Genomic DNA, 15,236 nt, shown 5'->3' on the forward strand with positions numbered 1-15,236 from the left:
GAGGGCAGAGAATTATCAACTAAAAAATATTATTACTAAGATCAGGCAGGTCCAGAATGAAAGCAAACAGCAACCAATATGCTATAAAAACAGGTGCAGGCTAAATAACTCAATACAATGATGAAAATAAGAAGCAAAATCCGTAACTGTGAGAGACAAGAAGCCTACAATAAGAAACTCAACAGCCAGACAGACCTATGCTCTTGGCACCTTGCAGATGGACCAGTTTGCTGAGATCCCAAGGTTGGAAGTACTAGCCGGTAGCTAAAGTCAATGAGAAGGAAGGAGGCCAACAAACTATGTACTATGGTTCGAATCCTGTCCTCCACCTCTGTTTGAAAATCCTTTTGGAACACAGCCACACCATGTCTTCCATGTGTATTCTACAGTGGCTTTTGTATAACAGCAGAGCTGTAGAGTTGTGACAGAGAACATATGCCCCACACAGCCAACAATATCTACGAGTCGGCCCATCACTGTAGAAGTTTGCTGACCCCTGTCAATACATGGAGAGTGTAAACACAGGAGCCTTACTGCATAAAGACGCCAAACAGGTACCTGGCACCAAAGATTATGTGAGGCATCTGTTTGGGTTTAAATTCTTAGCTTACCCATTTACGAGAAGTATGGTTAAGGGAGATATGTCAGTTAAACTTTCCATATCTCGGTCTACTCTTCCTTCATGTGGGAATGACACTAGTTTATCACACAGCTGATAATGACATGAGCTAGGCAAAGCTCTCAGAACATTGTCTGGTACATGGTACACATGGTCTAATACACTCAGGAGGTGGACGATGGTTATTTAATCATGAGTGTTGATGAAGGTACAATTTATTGAAAAACATTGTAATAGTTAATGGTAAAAAAAAAAAAAACTTGTACGTGAAGTAAATTGTTCAAAAGGACTGCTGCTTAATTGTGAGAAAAGAATCTAGCCGGAAGTGACACTGAACACAAAAATTAATTCATCCCAGTAAGTCTCAGAAAATAAAGTAACACAGAGCTCCTTAAAATCACAGTATTGGTACTGTAATATTCAGAATGATCAAACACCTAATTCAACAGAAATGGGCCATCATACTTTGGGGATGGGAACAGTAGAATATGTCTCCAACTTCACATCAAATAATAAATTCTTTGTCCTATGCCATTAATATATTAAAATGTCTTAGCCAGCATGGTGGCACACGCCTATAATCCTAGTACTTGGGAAGCTGGGACATGAGGATTGTAGAGTCAAGGCCAGACTCGGCAACATAGTGAGGCGCTCCATAACTTTCAAAATTAATATATATATATAAATTTTATTAACATATTATATATTAATTTTATATTAATATATATGTTAATCCCAACCTTGGATTGGGATCTCTCGAGTAACTGGTCCATCTGCAAGGTGTATTTTTTATTATATATATATATATATATATATATATATATATATATATATATATAAAATGGGGCTGGAAATGTATCTCAGAGATAGAATACCCCTGGGTTCAATCCTCACGGATTATATTACATATTACATTATATGTCTATTCTACATTGAAATAATCTGTTTGTAGTCTACCACATATTTGCAGTACAACTGGGAGAGGTCTTTGCTATCAGCCTTATTTACAAAGACTACAGCTTGTACATAGCTGTTTTGCTCGATGGACCTGAACCAAGTATACGAATTGCTCATTGGATCTTTGGCTCAGTGTTCACTTAAATGTGCTTAAAGCATAAGTTCTGTGAAACACTGATCGTGGAAAAGGACACAATGGTCTCAATTTGGTAGCTCAATAAAACTGTGATAAGCCCTAACGATGCTATTAGAGAATCTGTAAGTCTAATAACTAAGCTAATCATTGCTAGAACAGATGCCTCCCAGATCATCCTAACTGAAATTCACATTTCCTGAAGCCGAGGATTTTCCCAGCTGAAGTGATCTGGAAGGTCTCTACCTGCATACATTTACATGACAAAACACATGTGACATCCTAACTATCCAGGTAGTTGCAACCCACAAGTCTATAAAAGATACCTCTGTTAAAAATACTGAGCTAGTAAGGAAGTACTGCTGGAACTTGTCACTGTTTCCCTCCACAGAGACTCTGTCATTACATGTAGCAAAGTGCTCACACCGCTCAGTTCCATGGAATGTGTTCAAAAAGAGAACACTCCCTTCCTGACAGCCCTTTGCACTGCCAGCCTTAACAAGTGTTACCCTGCGATGTTCCTCCATGTCACCTCATTCTGTGGATTCCAAATATCAGCAGCAAACTTGACCCACACAGGGAACGTAGACCTGAGTCAAGCCAAATGTCTGTCCCTCAGTGAGGTGATGCAGTGCGTGTTACACACTCCATCTTTTCTGCTCCTCAAAGATCTTGCTTAAATTTCAAGCCATGAATGCCATTCGTACTTCCTTTGAATCTATGAGGTGTTCCTGACCTGTCAAATAGTTTATGACTTCAGCTGTATCAGAAACTTATCAGGATATTTTGCCTATACTCTGATATGATCTTGAGGATAGTTACTAAAGATCTGAAAAAGAAAGAAATCAGGAAAAGAAATCCCTTATTGGAAGAAAAAGAATGAGTCTCACTGTAGGTAAACACCTGATGTTAACCTAACCTGATCATCTACTTACAATGTAATTAACATGCTCGCCACGACTCTGTGGATCAAATGGAAAAGACAGTGAAATGCTGTGAACTTATATTTGAGAGCAAGAACATGTTTTAAAAAGCCAAGCTCAGCAGTTATGGAGGTGTATACCTGCAATCCCAGTAACTGGGAAGCTAAACCAGGAGGATAACAAGTTTAAGTTCAACCTCAGCAACTTACTGAAGTCCCTCTCCAACATTGTGAGACCCTGTTTCAAAGTGAAAAATAAAAAATACAGCTGGGAGTATAGCTAAGAGTTAGAATTCTTCTGAGTTCAGCCTCTATTGAATAAATAACCTACAACACAAAATAAGTAATATCCTTCAAACACAGGGTGCCTATGATTTCCATTTATAACATATTTCTGGCTAAGAAGGACATTTATTGATATGGAAGTTTTGACTAAAACAAACAAAAAAGTTTAAGAAATATAAGAGTAACTCCATCCCCAAATTTCAATAACTTTATTATTTACAGAAAAGTTGGATACTATGATTCTCTCCATCCATCTATCTACATAGCTACCAAAGTACTTTATTTCATAATCTCCTGATGAAATGGATTGTTCAAAATATTGGGACAAGTAGGGATATAGTCCAAGATATAACCAAGAAAAATCATCAAATTTTCATGAGGTATAAAAGGGAAAATACATTTAAAAACCTCTAAAATTTTAATCACCTTCCTTAGGCACTTAAAATAAATGCCATAACTATTACCAACTAAATATTGCAAAAGTAAACTGAAATAATAAACCTCCACAGAAGCCTTATGCCTGAAACAAATGTCAGAAGATGCTTATTTAACAGAAGTCTTAGCCATACGCTGTTAGATTTTCAAGTTTAGGAGACTTACCTAAAGCCGATAGCTCTCAGAATTTTCTGTTTTAGTTTAACAGCCCAGCTTCAAACGCAAGATTTCTATTATTCACAAATTTTCACATTGATAGAACAGAAGTTAAAAAATAAAGTGGTGGATATATGAGCTCCAGGGAGAGCAGCCTCCAGCCATTCTGACTTGCTATGTCCCAGTAACAACAGCATACCCACTTGAAACTCTCAGTGCTTTTTCTAAGCTCTCTTCCTCTCCTATGAAAATCACCAACTCAAGTTCAAGGTCTCCCTACTTTACAGCCTTTTACTAGGAAGAAAAGCAACACAAACGAAAACACTACAAACATGAAAACTTAGCTTCTATTGAGAGCCACACAACCCTCATCCGCCTTTCTTTAAAATACATTAGTGTAGCAGATACACGTTTACCTGGAATATTTTTACATAGTTCCTGCCGTGGTGAAAGACTGGCAGAAGTCAAGAATTACGCTAGACATTTATAGAAAAGTATCTAAGAGGCCGGGGCCCGGGTCGCAGGACCCTGGGCCCCGGGCCGAACTGCGAGTAGCATGCCAGACCCCTGGAGAAACCGGGCCCAGTAAGACACTGGGTTCTGGGTGGGGGTCGTGCGCGGGGCACACCAGCCGGGGCCCAGGTCGCGGGACTCTGGGCCCCGGGCCGAACTGCGAGTAGCACGCCAGACCCCTGGAGAAACCGGGCCCAGAACAGAAAAAGATAAAGAAAAATATCGGAGAGGAGGTAAGAAAGCCGTTATGGATGCCAGGACACTGGAGATGCAGACAAAGCTTATCTAAATGCACTGGAACTTATGGAAAAATTCGCCATGAAAGAGGACTGCTATCTCTCTATATTGTTAAGAATCTCAGACATCACCTGTAAGGAGAGAGTTTAGCGGAGACCAAGGAGAAATGCGGTGTTGAAAGAGTTCTCCGCGATGGTGGTGGAGACTTGTATTCAGGAGAAGCAGAAACCAGATCCTATCAACTTTATTTTTTTGGAGAAATTATACCAAATGTCAAATGCTACCATCACGCATGCTTAGGAACACTGGACAACATTCAGAGTGGAAAAAGAGCCTGGGAAGGATTTGAAATGGTGGAGGCAGTGGCAATGCCAGTGGCCAATACTCAGGGGAGGCAGAGATCTGATACATTACACCTGGAACCTTTGAAATAATAACCACAGAGACAGTGATCGGAACCTGCTGAGGGGTTAGGCGGGCGCCGGGGCCAGTAGCCGACATCAGAGCTGCTGTGAATCAAGGCCACTACTGAGGCCTCTGTGCCCGGGATTGGAACCTGCCGAGGGGTTTGACCGATGCTGGGGCCAGCGAGGCCGGCATCAAAGCCTGCCATGAGGCAAGGCCGGTACTGGGGCTTCCGAGGTCAGGATAAGAGCCTGCTGAGGGGATAGGCCGGTGCTGGGGCCAGTGAGGCCGGCATCGGAGCCTGCCATGAGGCAAGGCCGGTACTGGGGCTTCCGAGGCCGGGATCGGAGCCTGCCGAGGGGTTAGGCCGGTGCTGGGGCCAGCGAGGCCGGCATCAGAGCCTGCCGTAAGGCAAGGCCGGTGCTGGGGCCTCCGAGGCTGGGATCGGAGCCTGCTGTGAGGCATGACCAGTGCTGGGGCCTCCGAGGCCGGCATCGGAGCCTGACTTGAGGCAAGGACGGTACTGGGGCATCCGAGGTTGGGATAAGAGCCTGCCGAGGATTTAGGCCAGTGCTGGGGCCAGCGAGGCCAGCATCAGAGCCTGCCGTGAGGCATGGCCGGTTCTGGGGCCTCCGAGGCCGGGATAAGAGCCTGCCGAGGGGTTAGGCCAGTGCTGGGGCCAGCGAGGCCGGCATTGGAGCCTGCCTTGAGGCAAGGCCGGTACTGGGGCCTCCGAGGCCAGGATAAGAGCCTGCCGAGGGGTTAGGCCGGTGCTGGGACCAGCAAGGCCGGCATCGGAGCCTGCCGTGAGGCATGACCAGTGCTGGGGCCTCCTAGGCCGGGAACGGAACCTGCCGAGGGGTTAGGCCGGTGCTGGGGCCAATGAGGCCGGCATTGGAGCCTGCCGTGAGGCTAGGCCGGTGCTGGGGCCTCCGAGACCGGGATTGGAATCCTGCCAAGGGGTTAGGTCGGTGCCGGGGCCAATGGCCAGCATCGGAGCCTGGCGTGAGGCAAGTTCACTCCTGCGGCCTTCAAGGCCGGGACCGAAGCCAGCTTAGGGGTTAGACCGGTGCAGGGGCCAGCGAGACCAGAACTGGGGCCTCCCATGAGGCAAGGCCGCTGCTTGAGCCAGCGAGGTCTGGATCAGTCCACTGAGTAGCCAGGCCACTACTGGGACCATCAAGAGTGGGATCGGTACTTGCAACGCAGCATGCACAGAGAAATATCGCAGAAAATATAAATCAGACACTTCTCTTAATCAGCAATAACTAGGAGGAAAAAAGGCAACAGGAAGAGGTTGAGCTATAGAAAGGGCCCTATAGTGAAGCAACTAATGTGACCAATCAGAGGGTATGTAATACTGGAGGACGGAGCCTCTTTAAAACGCAGGAGGTACATAAACAAATGTATCAAAGTAAATCACCAAAAAAGCATGGGATGGAGGGAGGGGGAGGGAATGGGATGGGGGCTGGAGGAGGGCTAATTGGATGATGTGTGCTTGTATATCTTCTCAAGTCTTGTACTCCAATGTGATTGATATATGACTACGATGCACCAATTTAAAAAATAAATTAATAAAAAAAAAGAAAAGTATCTAAGAACTGGGCGTGGAGGCGCATGCTTGTAATCCCAGCGCTTGGGAGGCTGAGACAGGAGGATTGCACAGGTTCGAAGCCAGCCTCAGCTACTTAGTGAGGTGTTTAGCAATTTACTGAGACCCTGTTTCCAAATAAAAAATATAAAATAGGTCTGGGAGTATAGTCCGGAGGTAGAAAAGCTCCTAGTTCCACCCCCAGTACCACACACTAAAAAAAAAGAAAAGTACCTAAGATTTCAATAACCTACAGAAAATGACTACAGCCATGAGACTTAGCTAACCACTTCAGTACGGCTGACACTTTAGATACTTTCAGTCCTTGTCTAAGAGCAGATTGGACAAGGTAATCATTTTCATACAAATCAAATGTTTTGTTGGTGTGTGCCTAGCACAAGACTTTTTCCAATATGTCTCACTGCAGAAAAACTAACCAAATGAGAAGCTTAGTCAGCTCATAAACCTACCTCTCTCTACACTATGTCCAAATCAGGTCCTTCAAACCCCCCAACAAATAGCAGAGGCTCCTTAAATGTAGTTTTCAGTTGCTAAGGTTTCCAATAGTTCATATCAATGAACATTTGATCTGTTTCTAATATTTGCAATTAAACTAAATCACATGCTCACTGTAATGGTTTGGATTCCGAATATCCCCCTAATCCTCACGGAAACAAGGTGGCAGTGTTGGAAGCAGGGCTTGGTCGCTACGGGGCCCCTGAGGCTGTTGTCCCTCCTCTCCTGGCTCTCTTTCTCTTTGCTTCTGGCCTTCTTGATGTGAGAGTGAAACCTTGCCTGGCCCTCTTTCTGCTTCCTGCCACCATACCCTGAGATCTGCGGTCCCCGGCTTTACATGGGCTGGACCCAAAAATCTCCAGGGAAACCACAAGCAAGTGCATCTCTCCTCCTCTAAGCTGTACAGCAAATATAGGTTACAAAAGGATGTGCAGAGTTTATTCTATATTTACTCGCAATGCATACCCTATTAAATTTACTCTCTTATTTATTGTAATTACTATGCGATGATGTGTTGAACACTGCACTCATCATTGGAGACACAGTGACAAAAACAACAAAAACAAAGAAAAACACCTTAAGGTATATGCCATACCAATAACCAAGTACTAAAAACAAAACCACTGTTAAATAATTTTCAAATCTTGAGGGCAATGTTAGTTCAATTATAATGTGAAATTTTAAGTTGGTTAACTTAAAGAGGGATATGTGTAGAATACCAAGAGTTTTTCTTGTCATTATAGTGGACAAGAAAGTCTTTATATAATATCATTTATGATCATTTATTCCCTCCAGTATCACAAATTTTCTGCCTACAGAAAATTATTACAGTGAGCTTATTAACATAATGGGTTTATACTGTAAGACACATAACCTTAATGTTCAGAATATTAAAGAGTTTTGTGATAAGACAAGATTGAGAGTAAAAACAGTAATATCCCTTAATATATCAAGAACCAAATCCTTTTGCTTATCTACTTTGGTCTAAAACTTACATTAATTACTCAGCAGAAGTATTATCTTGGGCAAAAAAATCTCAAGATTTTGTGGAAGAACAGTCATTTAAGCAGTAAGTGATATTTAATATTGCTTTCTAGCAAAGAGTTGATATCATAAAAGTCAAAATAATGTAAATAAATAGCTAATAAGGCTAGTTCCTTACATAAAAACCTATCAGAAGTGTTAATTTTATGAAACTCACATTTTTAACGACACTTTTCAGCATCCATACTTTTCAGCATTCCAAGAGATTCTCATATGTAACATGTTTCTTTTTTTAATTTGGCAAACCTGATTACTCGCACATGCCTTATTATGGGATGCTGAAACAAATAAGGTATATAGATTCATTTCTAGTATCACTGATGCCATAAATACTTGCACATGAACAAATATTTGTTGACTGTTCAGGATTCACACCCACACACTAGTTCTAAAATTCTGTTCTTGAAGGTCCATTCTGTGGATATCTCATATTAATAGGTTAATAGGGAAGCAATAATGAATTCTTTGAATAATTCAATAATCTAATCACCTTATTATGAATTCAACCTTTTGGTGTTTCAGCCAGGTTCTAGCACCCTTAATAGTCATGTTTACATTACCACATAGAGTAACAAAACAAAAAAAAAATAAGCACTAATTAAGATTACCTTTTTTCCAAAGATGACGAAAACATTTGTCCAGAGGCTGATTAAGAATCACAAGGCAGTACTTCAAATTCCCTGTGGAAAAAAAAAAAGATAAAATAGATAAATAATTATACGAAGTTTTGTCTTTTGTTTGATTTTACTCTTATTTGGTAAGATAATAGATAAAAGATGGAGATATTCAATATACAAAGAGCCCAATTTCAACCCCCCATGTTGATAGGTCTACCCTCCTATTGCCACGTCTCATATCATCCTGACATTATTAACCAAGTGTTCTGCTGGGTGTGTGCTTCTACAGTCAATCTAGTTCATTCATTAACTCCACCCCTTCTCTCTTTCATTCCCTCCATCCTTAAGCTTATTTTGAACTTTCTAATGAAAATCCTGCATGTGTTTCTATAAAATCATATGAGGTCTTTCTATGACTATTTTATTCCAGGCTTTTAGACGCCACTGCAAAGACCAAGAAAGATTGAAATAAAGTTACTTTTCCGACACTCTATGACTTTTTAATGAACCTTAAGTAGTACAAAGCAGTATGTAATCAGGCTATTGAAAATCTGTCATTCAGCTCATTCCTCACACTATCCATTTCATTTGTAAAAATCAAATGTTTGTTTGGTGATAAGAAAAATTAATTGTTTTAAAAGCAATTTCACTATTAGAACAAGATAAGGAAATGAAAATTGTGTTCCACCATCCACAGTAAACATTACTAAGTGTCAATTATCTACCTAGGAGTATAAAGGGGAATAAGATTGCAAAGCATTCATGAGATAAGACATTTTTAATAAGGATGACTTATTCAACAATACAGGTAAATGAGTAGGGTCAGATAAACAGTTCAATGAGAATGGCAGATGTTCAAAGGACAGAAAGTCAATAAGGTCTGGTGTCATCTTAGAAATCATTTTTGAACTTGATCTTACAAAGAAAAAGAACTTGGAAAGAATAAAAGATATTTCAAATAAAGAAATCAGCCTAAAGGGAATGCTACCTTTAGCCACCAGAGTTACTACACTGGCAAGTTTAAGAAATAATGCCCTAAAGTCATGGGCCTCAGACAGTAACAAGAACATCACAAATTTTAGAAACAATGTTAACACGGGAATTTAAGTTGGGACAATGAGGAACTACCTAAGAGTAATAGAAGAATGAGTAGCAACATCAATTCATGTATATTTGGGACATGTCCACACAGAGATAAGAGCAGAAGGTAAAACAGCAGAGCAGCTCTGAGTTAATGCATGAAAAGTTTAAGGAGAAAAAAGAATAAAGAAGGAAGGCAACCTCACTGTGCTTTGCTCACCATGACAAGAAGGTCAACACAAAGGAAAGGCGGAAGCAAAAGGAAGAAAGGTAAAAGAGGTAAGAGAGTATTCTAAGAACCGTGCTGTCAATAAGAGATAATGCTGCAGGGAGTCAAGGAGTCTAAACACTGAGGCCAGTGGAGGGGGCGGGACCTCAAAGAACAATCTGAAAATTCACAGAGGGAGACTGAAGATAGTAGAGACCACAGAGTTAGTAATGGTGAGGAGATTAATAAAGAAGGATAGGCAGCTCTCCTTAAAATGTAAGATTATAAACCATTCTCATAGTCTAAGTAGGGGAGGGAAGTAAAAACCAAAGGGACATTAGCCATTTATTTCTTCAACAGCTGATTGGATACCACTCCACACAGTAGTGAAGCGATAAAGTCTGACATCTGGCAGGCATGCTCTTCTTCCAGGAGCTGAGATTAAGGTGCATGGAGCTATAACAAAGAGGCAACAAAATCTGATCCATTTGTGACAAAGTTAAAACAATATAAGAAGGGAAAATGTAGAATTAGAGCCCAATGTAAAATATTTGAAAATGATTGCTTTAAAAGAAACAGATTACAGGAGCTGTCAATTCACAATTTCCAAAGTAGAAATACAACTGATGCTAACTAAATCCAATCGTGGTTCTAGACATTGGATATGGCTAGGCTATAATTTTAGAAGTTGGTGCACCAATTCTGGGGACTAGAAGTAAGAGGTATAAATAAATAGGATGGTGATGATAGTTGGTTTTGAAAAAACTGGTAAAATCACTTGTAGGGAGGGAATCTCAGTATATATTAGTGTAGCTTTAGGAGATTTGATTGTAGCAAAGACCAAAAGTATTCTCATAATAGTCTCTTCTTTGTGTGTGTGTGTGGGGGGGGGGTAGGGGGTACTAGGGATTGAACCCAGGGGCATTCTTCCTCCAAGCTACACCCTCAGCCCTTTTTAACTTTTTGCTTTTGAAATAAGATCTCACTAGGTTCTTGAGGCTGACAAGAGGCCTGCAATCCTCCTGTCTCAGCTGCCCAAGTACTGGGACTACAGACATGTACCACCATGACCAAAAAGTCTCTTCCTTTGAGTAACAATCCTAAAAAGCTTTGGGTTTGTTATCTATTTTTGTTTCTGCTTCTTTATGTGTTTTACTGAGAACATTGCTGTCCTGGTAAAAAATAATAATAATTCTACAACTCAGATACCCTTGTAGCAAAATGGGATGAGACCTAATTTCTGGCCAAGGAGATATTCACAGAACCTTTACACATTACTTCTAGGGAGTCTCCTTAAAATGGAGAGGCTTTCACTTTTGCTTCTTTCCTTTCTCCATCCTGCCATCCGGAGCAGGGATTGATGGGGTGAAAGTCTAGCAGCCACCTCGGATCATAGGAAGATGAGCAAAGGCAAGGGGGGCCTAGGCTTCTGGTGACTCCATGAATGCCCATTCTTCGCTGCATTGATGCTTCCTAGCTTCTTTTTCATAAGGAAAAAATAAACTTCCAAGCCCCTTCCTAATCTTGACCTTATTTCTGAGAAGTGCCCTTGGCTCTACCATGAGATCAGGAGTCAGAAATGAACATAAAGCTCCTGCCACTACTTTGGAAGAACTTGTTGGAAGGCAGGGAAACTGCAAATCCTTTCTTCTCCATTCTTCCTTCCTTCCTTCCTTCCATCCATCCATCTTTACTAGTTGTTCCAAATCACCCAGGGTAGCCTATGAGACACAAACATTTCTGAACCTTGTCCAAGACCTAGCAAACCTTATCTCTGGGCAAGAGGTAAGGCAATATGCATGTTACATGTGGTGGTCTGACTCAGGTGGTCCATGGAAGAAACTCTCAAAATTCCTGACTTGTTATCACTGTACTGCTTCCAAGGACACAGATGGTGCTTGTTTCCCAGGCTGAGATGGAACAGCTCAGTAGTGGGCAAAACAACCTTAATGTGCCAGCCACTCACTCATTCTTTCAGACAAGCCATAGCAAGGCCTAAAATAGGTGCTGCAGAAACAAACACACACACACACACACACACACACACACACACACACACCACTCCTGTTTTGTGTATATCAATGTTATTTTATGTTTCCATGTTTTATTGAGAGAAAACTAATTGTAATAGATGTGGTGATGGTTCGGGCAGAGCTAAGGTAGACATGTCCTAGACATGACTTGGAGATGACTCTGAAGAAGAGCAAAGCAAGCATCACCATGCAGGAAAGAAAGCACTGGCTGATCCATTTGTACAACCTGGAGGCACATGAGTGTGAGACTCAGAGCTTGGCAGGTACTGGCAGTTCTCAGTAGGATGTCAATGGCAAGAAGCAAATCATCTGGATAAGCCACTGGTCCTTCTCTGCATCACAAGGTAGACACTGCCAAAGGAGACATTCCAAAGTGTTGTACAAGTTTAACTGAAGGAATGAAACCACTTTCTTTTACTGATGTTTTGATAGCTCATCTTTTTTGGTGTGTGTGTGTGTGTGTGTGTGTGTGTGTGTGTGTGTGTGTCTCAAAGAGCAATCTGATACTGTCCACATTACTGCTCTTTTAAACCAATACTTTCATTAAGACAATACCCAGGAAAGCATTCCCCTTGTAAAAGAGCCAAGTCATATGAAAATGTATTAGTTATGATTTACTAATGATGTTATTAATAATAAAGAATTTGCTTTAGCTATTCTGTATATAGCATTTATGTTAAGCTGTTTCTATATGTTGGGCTATTTAGATAATAGGATCTGATAGCATTTTCTAATCTGGCTTAGTTTTCTTATAGGGTCTGATAGGTTTTCCTTTTCTAACTCAAGCTCCTATCAAATAACTAGATAAAATCACTATGGCATTCCTGTTATACTCAAATCCCTATGACTACTAATCCGCAGTAGATTGTAGACAAGGTGGCACCCAGAAACAACATGGTTCCTAACCACTGTTCAGGAGTATCTCAGCACAGGCGTCTCTCCACAGCACAACTCCGTATCACTCTCCAATACTGAATTATGGGACAATACCTCTGACTAATTATACAGAAAGTTTGAAAGAGTCAAAGAAAGAAAGAAGTTAAAAAAAATTCCGAAGCAAGAAAATTAATAGTCTTATTTCAAGTATTTCTCAAGTTGTCACATTGATACTGTTCCCGGGATATGCAAAAAGATTTAAGAAAAAGACTTATGAAGAACTTCCTCATTATGTTATAAAGACTACATTTTTTTAATCAAGTGTCCTAAGGCAATCTCAAAGACAAATGTAGGCACAGATGGCAGGATTTCAAGCATAATGGCAACAGAACTTTTTTCATTATCTATAAAAATGTATGATGCATTCCATTTTAAAGAACAAAGAAAAATACAGATTAGTCTTAATTCTTGAAATATTAAGTCAAAAGTCCTTGAATTTCTTTCTCACCAGGGTTTCAATTATAGGAGATAGAAAATCCCTGATCATGGTTGTACTGAAATCAAAATGCCCCAAACTGCATCCAAATCCTGAATTAAATATAAAGTCCAAAGTTTATGACATCAAAATTAAAATAAGGTGAAGTTTAACCTTGGGCTAAAAACTCTAAAGATTAAAGACTAACTAATTAAAATCAGCCAGTTCAGATGTTGAGAGAAAAGGAGGTGTTACCCACCTCTCTTTATTGAATGTCCTTCTATTTTCTGTCATATATGTTAGAATTTCTCTTTGGAGAAACGGTTGCTTCCATAAGGAAGAAAGGAAGGAAATACAGAAGGTGAGCCTGCAGCATTAGTTAGTACCAGAAATGAAGGAGTTCCCAAAAATAAACCCACAGAACACCCACCTGGGGAGCATGATATGGGAGCCAGTGGCCAACTGGAAGAGCTCCCAGTGGCCCAAAGAACAAAAGCAGAACAATGTAAGCCACAAAACAAATAACGGTACACTGGATTGTAATTAAAATATAAAATACTCATTCAAAGTATAAGAATAAATATCCGTGAGCTCATGGTGATGTAACATATTGTTGAATTAATTAAAAATTAGGGAGAAGCTGGGCATGTTGGTATACTGTGTGTGTGTGTGTGTGTGTGTGTGTGTGTGTGTGTGTGTTACTGGGGATGAAACCCAGAGGCATTCTACCTCTGAGCTATACCATCAGCCCTATTTTTTATTCTTTATTTTGAAACAAGATCACACTGAGTTGCAAAGGGCCTCACTAAGTAGCTGAGGCTGTCTGTGAACCGTAGTCTCCTGTCTCAGCCTCCTAAATGCTGGGATTACAAATGTGCACCACCATGCCCAGCTTGGTGGCATACTTATAATCCCAGTATTTAGGAGGCTGAGACAGGAGGATCCCAGGTTCAAAGCCAGTCTCAGCAACTTAATGAGGTAAGTCCTTCCTCCTCCCCTTTTTCAAAATAAAGCATAAAAATAAGGCTGAAAGTGTAGCTCGGAGGTAGGATGATCTGGGGCTCAATCTCCACTACCACATTAAAAAAATAAAGGGAGAAGAGAAAAATCTTGCAGGTGTAAGAATTCCAAGTAAATTACATGATGTTCTACATTAAAGAAGGGGTACACGTCTATCAGCTATTCTAGGGAACTTCCTTCTACAGAGTATACTATGAAAAAGTAAAAAAGGGGGGAATCTTGATGTTGGAGAAATTTGATAAAAATGCCTTAAGTCCTATAGTGTATGCCGTGGACATTTTGTGATGGAATAGCACATTAGCTCTGTGCTCTTCCTTCCCAAAATCTATAATAACCCAAGTTCAATCAGGTGAAAAATATCAGATATATTTCAACAGAGGAGTATTATATAACAAGCCTTACCAATAGTCCTCAAAAAATGCCAAGGTGATCAAAAATAAGGAAAATCTGAGGAACTGCCATAGCCAAGAGGATCCTAAGAGAATATTAAGACTAAATATGTTGTGGTTTCCTGGATGGGATCCTAGGACAGAAAAGAACATTAGGGATAAACTAAGAAAATATGAGTAAACTATGGAACTAGTAACAAGTTAATAATCCTGTATCAATAATGGCTCATCGATTATAACAGCTGTATCTCATGAATGTGAGATGTTAGTGTAAGGGACACTCTGAATGGGACTGCGTGAAAACTCTGTTCTAACCTCTAAAGTGTTCACTGAGTGATTATTCTAGGAGACAAAAAGTGTTTACCATCACGACAAAAGTTCAAAAGTATGTTTGGCCTTGAAGAATAAAGCCAGGAAAATTCCCACTAGCCAAGAAAGCACAGGCAGCTCTCTTCCATCTCTCGGGGCGGGGGGGGGGGGAAACAACTGCAATTATAAATCCAGGATTGTGGTTTGCAGACAGACTCAGCTACTTAGTGAGGCCCTTTGCAACTCAATGAGACCCTGTTTCAAAATAAAGAATAAAAAATAGGGCTGGGAGTGTAGCTCAGAGGTAGAGTGTCCCTGGGTTCCATCCCTAGCACCACAAAAAACTCTGCAATTATATTAAGAGTTTCTTTTAATTCATAAGGTAAAATAAGTACAACAAAGAATCTCAAGAAAGC

General features: G+C 40.7%; 1 protein-coding gene across 2 annotated transcripts in view; it reads right to left on the reverse strand.

Moving 5' to 3' along the window:
* Positions 1-15,236, reverse strand: part of TPK1 (thiamin pyrophosphokinase 1) — a gene marked incomplete at both ends in the record, with an annotated part of 365,721 nt that overhangs the window by 289,960 nt on the left and 60,525 nt on the right. For both annotated transcript variants that reach the window (XM_080701459.1, XM_080701458.1), the window contains one exon: positions 8,422-8,493. In XM_080701459.1, coding sequence (XP_080557585.1) covers positions 8,422-8,493 — 72 coding nt within the window. The remainder of the gene's footprint in view (positions 1-8,421; positions 8,494-15,236) is intronic.

This window comes from Muscardinus avellanarius (assembly GCF_963383645.1).
Source record: "Muscardinus avellanarius genome assembly, chromosome: 9".
NCBI classification, from domain to species: Eukaryota; Metazoa; Chordata; class Mammalia; order Rodentia; family Gliridae; genus Muscardinus; species Muscardinus avellanarius.